Genomic DNA, 14145 nt, shown 5'->3' on the forward strand with positions numbered 1-14145 from the left:
GTTGTTATTTTACTTAGATGTAAAATTCCACATGTATTAAAATGTACAAAGTTTTTGTTAATAAAATTTAATAATGTTTATAACTCTGCCTTTTTTTCCAGTTTTATTAAGATATACTTGACATACAGCACAGTATAAGTTTAAGGTGGACAGCATAATAATTTGACTTACATACGTTGTGAAATGATTACCACAATAAGTGTAGTTAAACATCCATCATCTCATACAGATACTAAAAAAAGAGAATGACAAAAAAAGTGTTTTCCTTGTGATGAGAACTCTTAGAATTTACTCTCTTTAACCACTTTCCTGTATATCATGTACAGCAGACTTCACGACAGTAATCGTGTTGTACTTTTACAGTCCTAGTACTTATTTATCTTATAACTGGAAATCTGAACTGTTTGACCACCTTTGTCCAGTTCCCTCTCCCTCAACCCCCACCTCTTTTCTATGAGTTAAATTTTGTTCTTTTAATAAGATTCTACATATGAGATCATACAGTATTTGTCTTTCTCTGTTTGACTTAATTCACTTAGCACAGTGCCTTCAAGGTCCATCCATGTTGTCACAATAGCAGGGTTTCCTTCCTTTTTTATGGCTGAATAATATTCCATCACACATCATATGTATGTATGTATATGTGTGTGTATAGACACATACATATATATACACACACAAATACATACAGACTCATATACCACAACTTCATCCATCAGTGGACATTTAGGTTATTTCCATATCTTGGCTATTGTGAGTAATGCTGCTATGAACATACAGGGGTATAGATATCTCTTCAACATAAGTGGTTTTGTTTCCTTTGGATATGTTCCCAGAAGTGAGGTTGCTGGATCAGATGGTAGTTTGATAATAGCCATTCTAACAGGCATGAGGTGATATCTCATTGTGGTTTTGATATGCATTTCCCTGATGATTAGTGATGTTGAGGAACTTTTCAAGGGACTTTTCATGTATCTGTTGGCCACCTGTATGTCTTCTTTGGAAAATGTCTGTTGAGGTCCTTTGCCCATTTTAAAATTGGATTATTTGGTTTATTTTTTTCTGTTGAGTTGTCTGAGTTCTTTATGTATTTTGGATATTAATCCCTTATCAGATACATGATTTGCAAATATTTTTTCCCATTCTATAGGTTGTCTTTTTCAGTTTGTTGTTATATCTTCTTGATGGTTTGACCCCTTTATCATTATATAATGACCTTCTTTGTCTCTTTTTATCATTTTTAGTTTACAATCTATTTTGTCTGATATATGTAGGTATAGCTACCTCCCCCTGCTTCTTTTTGGTTAGTTTTGCTTGAGATGTCTTTTTCTATCACTTCACTCTCAGTTAATTGTCTTAAAGGCTAAAGCAAGTCTCTTGTAGGCAGCAGCATGTTGTTGGATCTTGTGTTTTTATCCATTCCGTCATTCTTTTTATTTTTATTGGAGAATTTAATCTATTTTTGTTTAAAGCAGTTATTGACAGGTATGGACTTGCTGTTGCCATTTTGTTCATTGTTTTCTGGCTGTTTTGTAGACCCATTGTTCCTTGTTCCTTATCCTGCTGTCTTTCTGTGTTTTGATGTCTTTGGGTACCAGTATGCTTTGACTTCTCTATCATGTTCTTTTTGTGTAATTACTACAGATTTTTCCCATGTGGTTACATGAGTCTTACATAAAATATCTTAAAATTATAACACACCCTATTTTAAAATGACAACAACTTAACTTAGATAGCTGTCCTAAGCTTCACACTTTTACTTCTCTTCCCCTCACATTTTATGTTACTGATATTACAGTTTACATATTTTTCATATTGTGTATCCAATAACAGATTTTTATAGTTATGATTCTTTTTACTGTTTGTTTTTTAACTTTTAGAGTTGTAAGTGAATTATGCACCACCATTACCATATTACAGAATCTAATTTTGAATGTATATTTACCATTATCATTGAATTTTATGGTACCTTCTTATATTGTATAATGTTAATTAGCATCCTTTTACTTCCACTCAACTCCCTTTAGGATTTCTTGTAAAGCAGGTCTCCTGGTGATGAGCTCCCTCAGCTTCTGCTTGTTCAGGAAAATCTTTATCCCTCCTTCATTTCTGAAGGACAGTTTTGCCTGATACAGGCTTCTTGGTTGACAGTTTTTTACTTTCAATATTTTGAATGTATCATCCCATCTCTCCTGGCCTGAAGTTTCTTTTGAGAAATCTGCTGATAGTCTTATGGGGTTTCCCTTGTATGTAACTTCTCTCTTGTCTCTTGTTGCTTTCAAAATTATTTGTCTTTGACTTTTGATATTTTTAATGTGTTTCAGTGTAGCCCTATTTAGGCTCAACCTGTTTGGGGTCTGCTGGGCCTCATGGATCTGTTAATTTCTCTCCCCAAGTTTGGGAAGCTTTTCCACATTATTGCTTTGAATATACTTTCTGTCCCTTTCCCTTTCTCTTCTCCTGAAATTCCCATAATGCAGATATTGGTTCTTTGGATTGTGCCCCATAAGGCTTTCTTCACTTTTTCTTTTTTTTTCCTTTTGCTCCTCTGACTGGGTAATTTCAAATGTCCTGTCTTCTAGGTCATTGATTGTTTCTCCTGCATGGTCATCTGATTTTGAAGCTCTCTGTTGAATGCTTCAGTTCAGTCATTGTATTTTTCAGCTCTAGGATTTTTGTTTGCTTTTAATGGTTTCTGTTTCTTTGTTCAACTTCTCATTTTGTTCACATATTGTTTTCCTAATTTCGTTTAGCTGTGTGTCCTTGTAGTTCACTAAAGTTCAAGAGGATTATTCTGAATTCTTTGTCTGATAGTTCATAGATCTCCATTTCTTTAGCATCAGTTACTAGTCTACTTTGGTGGTGTCATGCTTACCTGAATTTTTGTGATCCTTGATTCCTTATGTTGGTATCTGAGCATTTGAGTAAGTGGGCTCCTCTTCCAGATTTTACAGGTTCATTTTGGCAGAGACAGTTTATCACCAGTCAGCCCTGTTGGGGTTTCTGGATGTGTCTGCTGGTAATGTTTGTGGGCTGGGTGGGGGGGAGCTGCTATATCAGGGTCTACTTTGGGGCAAGGCCACTGCCCAGAACCCTGAGGTGGGGGGCAGGGGTGGTGGTGCTGCTGAGAGCACTTGGATAGGAAAGCTGGCTTGTTTCCCTGCCCTAGTAAGGCTGTAGGATGGGCTTTGCTGTTGCCTGGGGTCTCTGGTCGGGCTCATCAGACTGTCGGGACGGGGTACTCTACCCAGTATTCAGCAGGGCTCTGAGTTAGCTTCCCTCCCTGGCGGGGCAGCATTGTTTGGGGGCCCTAATTAGGCTAAACTATGCGCTGAATTCCCTGGTCAGACAGGGCCGCCGGTGTTGCTGTGCAGACAGGGAAGCACAGGCTGTGCACTGTTTAAGTGCCACTGTAAGCACGGCTCTCGGATGGGCTACACAGCTTGCTGTGTGCTCTGGTCAGGCTTCCTGGGTGAGAGGGCGGGCAGCTGTATTCAGCAGTGGGTGGGGCTACAAATTAGTTCCCCTGCCCAGGTGGAGTGGGAGAACTCGCTCCAAGACAGGTAAGGCGCTTCGTGGTCTCGACTCAAGCCGACCGGTGTCTCAAGTTTCCTGGCTGAACAGGGCCGCTGGATCTGCTCGTCAGAGCTCTGCCCCTGCTGGACTCGGCTCCAGGGCTCCAGCAGGGGTGGGCGGTGCGGCTCTGCCGGCGTTGCGGCCGCCTTCCTGGGCAGGGGGCCCGCAGAGCTCCACTCGGCGGTGGGCGGGGCTGTGAGAGAGCTGCCGTTCGGCGCCCTCGTGCCTGCGTCCCAGCTGCCTCTCCGGTGGGCGGGGCTCCGAGTAAACTGCCGCCCGTGCGGGGGCAACAGCCGGCTCCGGGGCCCCAGGCCCACACCCTGCGCCCTGTCGGGCTACCTGGTCGGACGTGCTGCCGCAGCCGGGCAGAGCCGCTGGTAGGGACCGCCGCCTGGGCTTAGCAGGTAGGAGCTCGGTCGGCCGAGTGCCAGTTGTCGGAAGCCCCACGGTCTTCTCCACCACAGATGCCCAGGGGTCGAGCCCCACAGCTCCCCCGGTGACGCGGCGGGGTGGCTGCAGTAGGGGCTCCCGTGAAGCAGCCCACAGTGCTGGGGCGAGGGCGCTAGATGTCCGCCGGAGGAGCGGTGGGCTCAGGGGCCCTGCTGGACGGTGTTGGGCGGGCCTGGGGCGGCTCCTGTGACTGCCAGGTGAGGTGCGTCGTGGTCTCTGTGGTGCCGGCGGTGCTTCAGCCTCACGCCCGTAGTCTAGGATTTTCTGAGGGGTGTGTTGTCCATGAACGTTGTTCGTTGTTCTTGTGAGGGCAGTGAGGTCAGGAAGGACCTGTATCACCAGTGCCATCCGTTCCTGTTTGGATAAGATGACGCTCCTGAGGCCGTTGGTGCCTCGCGACGATTCGCTCCAGGAGCCTCTGGGCGCTTTGTGCTTCGGCAGCAGGGTGGTTCCATCTTGAGGTTGTTTAAGCTCGCTCGGGAGTTAGACGCTGCGCAGCGGCCGAGCACACCACCTTGTGTCCGACTCTTAGACATCATTAGGTGAGACAGAGAGAGCCCTGCAAACTGCCGCAGCGAAAGAGGAAGGAAATAATCGCAGTGAAGATGAAAGGAAGGTAAATTCGAGATGAGAATTAGAGCACATCAGTATTCATACTTGGTAAAGAGTAAATTCTTGTTTTACAGTTAGCTTTAACCAGAGGCATTTAAATAAAAGAGAAACCCGAGTGGTTCCCGGCTCTCAGTGTGCATCAGGATCACCTGTGGGCCTTGCAAAGGTTCAGACTCAGTTGAACCAGAATATACCTCATCTGTGTAACTGGGTCCTCTTAATTAAGAGTTGAATAAACAAGGAAAACTGGTTTAGGCTTTTAACTTTACTAAGGAGCGCATTTTAGGTTCCTGGGAAGACTTCCTTTTCGATACACGAATAGAAAAATGATTATCTGATTCTGCAGAGTCATGTCTGCCGCAGGGCTGAGGACTCGCCTTCCTCCAGAGGGCCGGTGCCTCGTCACTGTTAGCCGCCGCCTCAGTCTTCACGCTCCCAGCCCTCCACAAAACGTTAGCCGGCGGTGCACCTTTTCAGTTCTTAAGCACGTGACACTTGTCTGGGCTCTTGGCTTGTGCCTGTGTCTTGGTGTGGCTCCACATGCTTAAGCCGCTGTTGGAACTTGCCCGACGTGCTGGGCAGCCTCGTCCCCCCACCGCATGAAATGCGCCTGGGCTGCTGCTTCCTGCTTCCCTGTTGGGTTTAATGCTCTGAGACGTTTCTGAGCAGCTACTGCTCGTTGCCCAGCACAGACCCTCGGGCAGGGGTGCTCTGCATGTGACTCGGGATGCCATGGGCTGGTTCCCGTCTGGACTTCTTTGCAGAAGTGCTGTGGGAGTGTGCTGGGTCGTAGGGTCCAGAGCAGGTGCCGGGCGGGAGGGCTGAGAACGCAGGTCGCCAGGTGGCTTTCTTAAGCACTCCGTCAACCAAGCAGAGGACAGAATGACCACTGCCCCTGGACACTCCCCAAGACAGCAGAGGCCCTGGCATTGTAGGCAAAAGGTGCCTCACAACGGAATGTAGCTTTGCTTTTAAAAGTAGGGGATGGGGCTTCCCTGGTGGCGCAGTGGTTGAGAGTCCGCCTGCCGATGCAGGGGACACGGGTTCGTGCCCCGGTCCGGGAAGATCCCACATGCCGCCGAGCGGCTGGGCCCGTGAGCCATGGCCGCTGAGCCTGCGCGTCCGGAGCCTGTTGCTCTGCAACGGGAGAGGCCACAACAGCGAGAGGCCCGCGTACCGCAAAAAAAAAAAAAAAAAAAAAGGAAGGGGATGGACTTTTGTTTCGAATTTGACAACTCTCAGTGAGACACATACCATTAATCTTAAACTTCACTTACTGGAAACAAAACACACACTGATGAAAACCACTTTTGGTATACATCACACTAGGCCTTTCCAAATGAAATAGTTGTGAACTTTTGTAAACATTGGGAAGCCGTTAGATTTTTTCAGATAATTTTACCTTGTTAAGAATTCACGCCAACTGTTGTTCCACTTACAGTCCCACGCCTCACCTTGGTATTGGCAACAAAGGAAATGTCTCTTTCATACCCATCACTGAATGCTTACAATCCTGTAAATTCAGTAAAGACTTAAGTGAACTGTGAGCTGCCTTTGGTCACAGTTCAGGCTTGGTGAGTCTGTCCTCAGGGGCAGAGCCCGGGTGGTGCTGTGACATCCTTGCAGCTGTGGCCACTCTGACCCCCAGACCTCTGGCTGCTTTGGGCACAGATGCAGAACTGGGGAACAGACAAACTGAACTGAACTGGTTTGAAGGTTCAGATGAGATCAAATGGAGGGTGGGAAAGAAAGGCACGTTTGGGTCCCGTGGGGGAAGTGACCCCCAAGTAGGATCCGGAAACTGCAGCGGTGTTTCGACCAAGCTAAGGCTTTTAGGGGCAAGGAATGAACAGACTCCACCGCTGGCTTTGGGCTGGAGATGCGTTGTCTTGCTTCTTGTTCTGTGGGAGGGCTTCTAACCTCTGCTTCCCAGGGAGGGGACCCAGAGGGGCAGACTTCCCAGCCTTGCTGTCGTACTGGGCGTGAGGGAGGCCCCAGGCTTCCTCAGCAGAGGGGATGATGGTTGGCTCGGGCAGGGGGAGGCTGGTCCCCATCAGGCCAGTGCAGGCGGTACAGGCAACAGCCGCGAGGAGGGTGTGCTGGAGGCTGGCCCTTGGGGACCCTGAGGTTTAGGAGGCAGGTGGGAGATAAAGGGCCTGTACAGGGATCTGAGGACGGGCCGGGAGGGCTCCCCGTTTTCTTGAATTGCACGCACTTCATTCCCGAAAAACTTGAGGCTGCAGAAAGTTGAAAGGTGACACCGCCCGCTGCTCATCAGGACTGAAGATCCAACCTGAAAACGCCTCCTGGATCCAGTGCTTAGAAAGTGACGTGACCAGGAGCGGCTTGGGTGGCGTGAGCGGCAGGGGTTGGGGAGGATGGGTTGCACAGCCAGGCCAAGCGGGGAAGGAGGCACCTCGCGATTGGCGGCTGTGAGTGCACAGCGTTCTGGCTGTGCTGGTCCTTCTGAAGTTTGAAGCAAGACGTTCACTTTTTTGCTGATGGAGTTAATTTGGTTTCCCTCAAATTCTGATTGATGCATCTGCTGTTTTTCACTTGGCTCACTGAACAAGCAGACGGATTAATTAGGAGATTTTACATTTTTGGCATCGCCGCTGCTCCTGCCGCAGCGATCTCGCTGGTTCTCCCCCTCCTCCCGGAGCAAGGATGGACAGGTGTTTCCGCAGCTGAACCCTTCGTGTGCGGGCAGTCTGTGAACAAAATAAGGTGCAGAGTTTCTTTGCAAACTCTTGGCCTGGTGCAGTGGTTCTCCTCCCTCCAGCCGCCTGTGAAGGCGGAGTGTGGACTGGGGTCCTGCCCTGGGTGTCTGGGGGCTCCGGTGAGAAACTGCTGGGCCGTCAGGCTGCTTTCCCTGCCCTTCCCAGGCCCTCTGCCCCACCCCACTCCTGAAGCCCCCCATCCTTCCCAGGCTCTGGGCGAAGCCTCGCAGCTGCCCATCGTGGGCCTTGCGGCTATTTCAAGAACTGGCCTCTCCCAGCTGCGGATCAGGTGGCCCTGTTGTTCACCCCGATGTGAGCCTTTGACACTTCAACCGCAGGCGTCAGTGCTCGGTCTTGGGTTTTAATAGGGGCCCAGGGTAGCTCTGTGGCCTTCAGCATCGCAGTGGGCAGGCCCGTGACCTTGTAAACGTCGGCCCTCCCTGCCCGCAGCTCTCACAGCTTCAGGCTTCTCAGGTCCTTGCAAGCTTCTTTACTTTCTTCTGATTTACGACCCATGTTTAACTCCTCCCTCAGAACAGTCTTTCTCCATGACTGCAGCCCTCGTCCTGGTTTGGAGTTAATGTCCAAGCCAAGACCCCGAAGGAGGTACCAAGCGGCCCGGCCTCACCCCAGGCTTTGCTCCCCGAGGAAGTGGCCCCTTCGGCCACTCAGCTGGCTGCAAACAGCTGCTTTCGCTGCTGCCAGGAGCTGGTGCTAAGCGGCGGCGGGGGGGTGGGGGGTGGGGGGGAGAGGTATTTGGAGCCGACCGGTCCCAGGATTAAAGCAAGTTTGGGTTCAAGTTTCGGTTCGTCGTCACCCACCCCAGGCCAGAATCGGCCTCTCCCCTGTTACGGAAACACAGCCCCAGGCAAAAACGTCCACATCCAATGCTTTGGTTCCAGTTTTCACATAACAGGATAGATCTTAGTTTAGCCAGAGGAGAGTTCCAAGGGAGTTTCCTATGCCAGGCCTCTTAAAAACAGGAGACCAGCTTGGGTCAGACGTCTGGAGGCATCTAGTTGTCACTGCAGGAACATCGTCCTTTGTGAGACAGATTGGAACCAAGATAATTTGGGATAAACAATTTGATATTTTATCCTAAATTTTACAAAATATTTCTTTTTGAGTTACAACAGAAAAGAAAGCATGGCAGAGATTGTTCGTGTTCCTTTGTAACTTAGGACACACAAAATTAAAAGACTACTCAGACTAGAAAACAAACTTCTGGTTACCAAAGGGGAAAGGGGGTGGGGAGGGATAAATTAGGAGTTTGGGATTAACAGTTACTAACGACTGTATATAAAGTAGATAACAAGGTCCTACCGTATAGGATAGGAACTGTATTCAATATCCTGTAATAAACCATAATGGAAAAGAATATGAAAAAGAATATATATATATGTGTGTATGTATAACTGAATCGCTGTGCTTCAGAAACTAACACAGCATTGTAAGTCGGCTATACTTCATTAAAAAAGACGACTCCCTCATTGCCGCTCAAATCTTTGTCCATTTCATTTTGTAAAAGTAGGATTTCATTTTAAACTGTACTAACCGAAGATGGGCTTAATTGAGTTAAACTCCTGTAATAATCCAGGGGATACTGACCCTCAGGCTCCTGGCTTATGACAGGTGGTGAAGGCAAGAGGTGAGCAGGCAACTTTCCCTACAGAAGAATCCGGTCTTTTTGTTCGTTCCTGTAGCAGTTCCTGAAGTGGGAGGGCACGGAGGATGTGAGGAAGGGAGCTGGACCCGCGGGTCCCTGCTGAGGCTGGAGGGTCCCAGAGCAGCCAGGCCAGGTGCTCAGTGGGGGCAGTGGGAGGAGGGGCTGCCCTGCCCCCCCCCCCCCACCAGGGCAGGTGACAGCCCCGGGGCTGGCCCCTGGCTCTCTCTGGACACTGGTAGCTTCCCCCTGGCGATCCGATTGCGAACGTGGTTTCCCTTTTTCTGTCCTACGTGAAGCCATTCTTTTTCTCCCCAGACCAGAGGGGAAAATAATTGCAGCCGTTCAGTTTTACAGCGTGTTAATTTAGCTCTCCGGTGAATCAAGTCGAAGGCTGAGGGCCAAGCAGTTTATTCAAACAGGAGGCTGGGACTCCTGCCAAGACAGTGGGGTGGCTTCCAGGCCAGCCCCGCCGTGATCCCAGCTACAGGTGGAGCGGCGGGGGCGGCGGGAGGGGAGGCCGTGCGGCAAACCGCTAAAGGGGGCCACGGCCCGGGCAGCTGCGGGAGCGCAGGGGGAGTCTTCCTGACGCTGGCAGGAGCCCCCCGGTCGGGATGGGCCCGACTCAGGCGGGTCCCTGTGTCCCTGGGGGCACCAGGGCTCAGGGTCAGCACAGTCGCTGCGTCCTCGTGCTTTCTCAGCCACAGGCGAGCAAAACGAACGCGGACGCCTCAGAGCCATCTGGGATGGGGGTGTGGTTCAGAGTCCGTCCCCCCCACCCCCCAGGGACCTCTGGGACCAGCCATCCTCCAGCGGCCCCTCACAGACGGGTGACCGTGTAACCTGCAGTCCAGACTGGGTGCACGGAGACAGGTATAAACTGGGACTGTCCTGGGCCACTTGGGACCTGTGGTCACCCTGTGTGTATCGAACATCACAACCTAAACTGTGCCGTTTAAGTGTTAGGAAAAAAACCTAACTACAACAACTACCCTACAGGTGGAATTCAAAAGGGGTGGGTGGACTTGGTGTGAGGGCAGGGCTGGCACATACCAAGAGGCAAGAGGCCTTTTTAAGGCATCCGGAACATCGACTGGGGAAAGCTGCTTATGATTTATTCTAAAACTGAGATAGGAACCCAGGAGAAGACTCGGCCCACGGGGGCAATATTCCAGTCAAAACGGATCCCGTCTTGTGGGGCGGAACGTTTGCCAAGCACACATGGGTCAATCAAGGAGATAAGAGCGCAAGACTTCTAGGTGGTTCCTAAGCAAATGTCACAGAAGCACCAGGTCGTCCACTGGGAACCTCAGTTCTTAGTAACAAAGCATCGTGGGGCACAGCCGGGAAAGAACACAGGCCTGCCAGCCCCGCGGGGCCCTGGGCAGCGGCTGACAGCACCTGGCCTCGAAGCAGCGCTGGCTGCTGGCGGGAACCTGCTAGAACAGTCAGGGGCTTCGTGAGGACACCGGAGGGAACGTGTGAATGGGCTTAAAAACTGCTGCCGTCGGTGGTGTGAGGAACTGAGCTGTAAGCTTTTGCCCCAGTGGAGAAAGTAAATGTCAATTACTACAGGACAAAGGGCCCGGTTCTCCGGGAAGACGGGGGCAGACACCCCAAGCTGTGTGGGGCCAGGGGGCGCAGGTGGGCAGCGCGTGCTGGGGCCAGGCCAGCGCTTTCCAAGCCCCGCACGAAGAGACACCTCCTGCTGTTCCCTCTGCCAGGGTCTGAGTGGGGTGGGGACTCTGAGGTCGAATTCTGGGCCTCTTTTTGTCAGAGGCCAAGTCTGAGGATCGTCCTTGTACCACGTGGGCCCTTGGTGGGCCGCAGTCAGAGTAAACACTTGAGCAGAGGCCTGAGTTAACCTTTTTGGGTAAGGAACCTTTGGGGCAACTGGTGAAAGATGTGTACCCTCTCTCCAGAAAACCACACGTCCAAAAGAATAAAGACTTTGCATACCTTTGGCAGGGCTCCCAAAGCTCCCACCGGGGCCTGTACAGTGCCCAGGACTCCTGGGGCCCAGGCTAGGGATTCCCGCCCGCGAGGGACCAAATGAGCGTGGCTGGTGGCCTGTCAGCCCTGCTACCTGCGTCTGCAGCCACTGAAAATGATGGTAACAGGAAGCCTGGATGGTCAGATAGAAAAAGAACATTTATTGTGTTCAACAAGCCAGATTATCATCGTAACAACCTATGCAGCAGCCACCGTTACTCCCTATTTTTCCAGATAGGGAATCGAGACAAAGAGGTAAGACAAGGCACTGATGTCACACAGCTCGGAGGTGTGAATAGATAGATAAGGTCACAAGGCGGGGCTGAGGGGTGGGTTTAGAGAGCACTTCCCTGGGGCGTCAGGAAGGAGAGGGGGGCCGTGCTTGGTCCCCATGTGACCTGTGTCGGGAACCCCTTTTGGAGGTGCCATTGCTTTCCCGTGACCTCACTCAAGCTGAACCCCAGGGGTCTCCTGTGTGCAGGTGAGCTCCTGAGCCCCGCCCCGCCCGGCCCACTGGTCCTACTTCAACAAAACTCAGCAGCTCCAGGTCCCCCAAATAGGGGAGGCCACGCAGAAAGGGGCTGGTGGCAGGGATAGTCATCAGTAGAAAACTATGCTAGAAGACTCCTCCTTAGTGAGTGTGCAAAAGATGAGGTTGGTAGGCAAATTAGGGCATTTCATCCTAAATTGTACCTCTTAAGGCATCTTTGGACCCCTGTGGGGCTCTCCCCACACTGGAAGCCCAGAAATCTGGTCATGGGATTTGGGGGTGCATGCAACAGAAACCCAATTCAAAGTACCATAAGTGAAAAGGGTGATTTCATGGAAGGATGCTCACAGAATGTCACAGGCTGGACAACCAAGCTGTGTGACAAGCCTGACCCTGGACTCGGAGACAGGATGGACCCAAGGCCTGGAAAGCAGCCAGAACAATCCCTTCCTGATTCCCTCCATGCACCAGCTTCTTCCTCTGAGACGTCCCACACCAATGGGGAGTGGGCCTTGGCCCGAAGCCAATGCACAGTAATAACCTCATGGCCCCATTGGCTCCAGGAGAAAGTTCTGGGGCAGAAGCTCTTGGCTCTGGTGCCGCCCGTGACCGGCTCTTGTTTGTTCTTAGAAAGAGGCCTCCTGACATGCAGGCCAGGCAGCCTCTCCCTCCCTGGCTGCCTCCCCTTTCCGACCAGGATGAGGCTCAGGGGAGCTGCTGCCCGAGGACTCAGTTCATGAAAACAATGACTTGGAACAGTTTCTCCTCTGCTCTTTTTGACGTCGCAGAGGTGGCAGGTCCTCCACAGCATCAGAGGTGGGCCTGGCTGGAGCCACGTGTGTCCTGCTCAGGCCGAAAGGTTACAGAGCCAGTGTGGCTGCTGCCACCCAAACCTTCTCCGGGAATCTAACCTCATTTCAATCCTTAGAGAAAAATGACGTCTTTATAGCATTTTATCAAATCACCTCCCTGAAATGTGTTCTGGTGATCTTTTTTTTTAAAATTTATTTTTGGCTGCGTTGGGTCTTCGTTGCTGCGCGGCAGGCTTTCTCTAGTTGCAGCGAGTGGGGTCTACTCTTCTTTGCGGTGTGCGGGCTTCTCATTGCAGTGGCTTCTCTTGTTGTGGAGCACGGGCTCTAGGTGCGCAGGCTTCAGTAGTTGTGGCTCGTGGGCTTAGTCGCTCTGCAGCACCTGATCTTCCCGGACCAGGGCTTGAACCCGTGTCCCCTGCATTGGCAGGCGGATTCTCAACCACTGCAGCACCAGGGAAGCACTGTTCTGGTGATCTTAATGGTTTTCAAGTTTAGGCAATCTGTACTTCAGCAAACTGCTTTCAGCCCTGAGCAAATGACAGATTTAAAAAGGAGCACTCAGCTGATGGTGATGGTTCAGTCAAAAGTAACAGCACAAAATAGTGATTTTTAACTCAGGTATCGAAAAGTGGGACCCAGTGTCATCAGATCCGAAAAACCTTGCCTACGTGTTGTCTGGAAATTCTATCCGTTGGGTATGCACTTCTACCAAACCATCCAAACTTAAGAGTTTATTATGTCCTTGTGCATTTAGACTTATTTTTTTCTACATACATATAACATATGCATATACATACAGTTAAGATAACCCCACACTACTCCCAGCCAGCTAGCTCAATACAAAGCTGGTTTGTTCTCCCAAATACTGGCATCCTGCTACTCATTAGCGGGTGTGATCTTTGGTCAAAGAAACACATTAAGTCTTCATTCTTACACATTAGTTCACTCATATGTTCCTTCAAAATCATCCATTTGCCTCACCGTTAGAAAGCACTATTCAGTTTGTTCCCCAGGAAATTAAACTTTGCAGTGATGAGAGAGAAAATAATCTATAAAATACCCAAATCTGCTTTTTTCTCCTTTAACACAGTATTTGTTTAAACAATGTAGCACAACATTTATTTTACATTTTTAATTTTTTTTACTAAGGCACATGACGTATAGAAATAGTGAGGTACAAAATGCAAATTTCTGCATAAGATTTTTAAAATAATCCTTTTGGAAAATAAGGTAAACACCATCTTCCGGAGGATTCAGCTTTTCGCTTGCTTCTTCTTTTGGACCAGTTCAACCAGCAGCTTGTATCTAGCGATACAGTCTTCCTGAGGGGGAGAGAGAGAGAGAGAGACAGAGAGACAGAGAGTTGACAGTTACAATCAGAGTGACCCTTGTGGGGTGAGCCTGCCGTGCCCAGCGCTGACCAAGGGCTGTCCTGTCCACCTGGAATTCCCTGGGTGCCGGGGCGGGAGGTGTGATGTGCACCCTGGGGGAGGGGCCGGTGGCTGCTGTCTGTGGGACGGAGACTTTTGTTACTGTGATGGTGACTTTCGACTCACCAGTGGTACTTAACATTTTAACATCTCACCGTTTCGTCACAACACATTACTTCAGAGAAACGAAAAGCCTTGAGGCCAGGCACCCACAACGTCATTCTCATTATGCTTTGCCTCTCCCTGGGGGCCCCTGGGACCTTCCTGCGGTAGGGCCACGTCGGCCCAGCCCCACGGGCTACTGCGGGGAGTGTGCCCCGCTCTTCCTCTGGCTCGTGCCAGACCCGCCGAGGTCTTCCAGCCTTCCAGTCAGGCTACAGGACTAGTAGCTTCAGACGCC

General features: G+C 50.3%; 1 protein-coding gene across 1 annotated transcript in view; it reads right to left on the bottom strand.

Moving 5' to 3' along the window:
• Positions 1 to 13407: 13407 nt before the first annotated feature.
• Positions 13408 to 14145, bottom strand: part of DNAJC1 (DnaJ heat shock protein family (Hsp40) member C1) — a 203900-nt gene continuing 203162 nt past the window's right edge. The window contains exon 12 of the mRNA XM_065872021.1: positions 13408 to 13637. Within this exon, the coding sequence (XP_065728093.1) occupies positions 13569 to 13637 (69 nt within the window). The 3' untranslated portion in view covers positions 13408 to 13568. The remainder of the gene's footprint in view (positions 13638 to 14145) is intronic.

The sequence above is a fragment of the Phocoena phocoena genome, chromosome 2 (assembly GCF_963924675.1).
Source record: "Phocoena phocoena chromosome 2, mPhoPho1.1, whole genome shotgun sequence".
Taxonomy (NCBI): domain Eukaryota; kingdom Metazoa; phylum Chordata; class Mammalia; order Artiodactyla; family Phocoenidae; genus Phocoena; species Phocoena phocoena.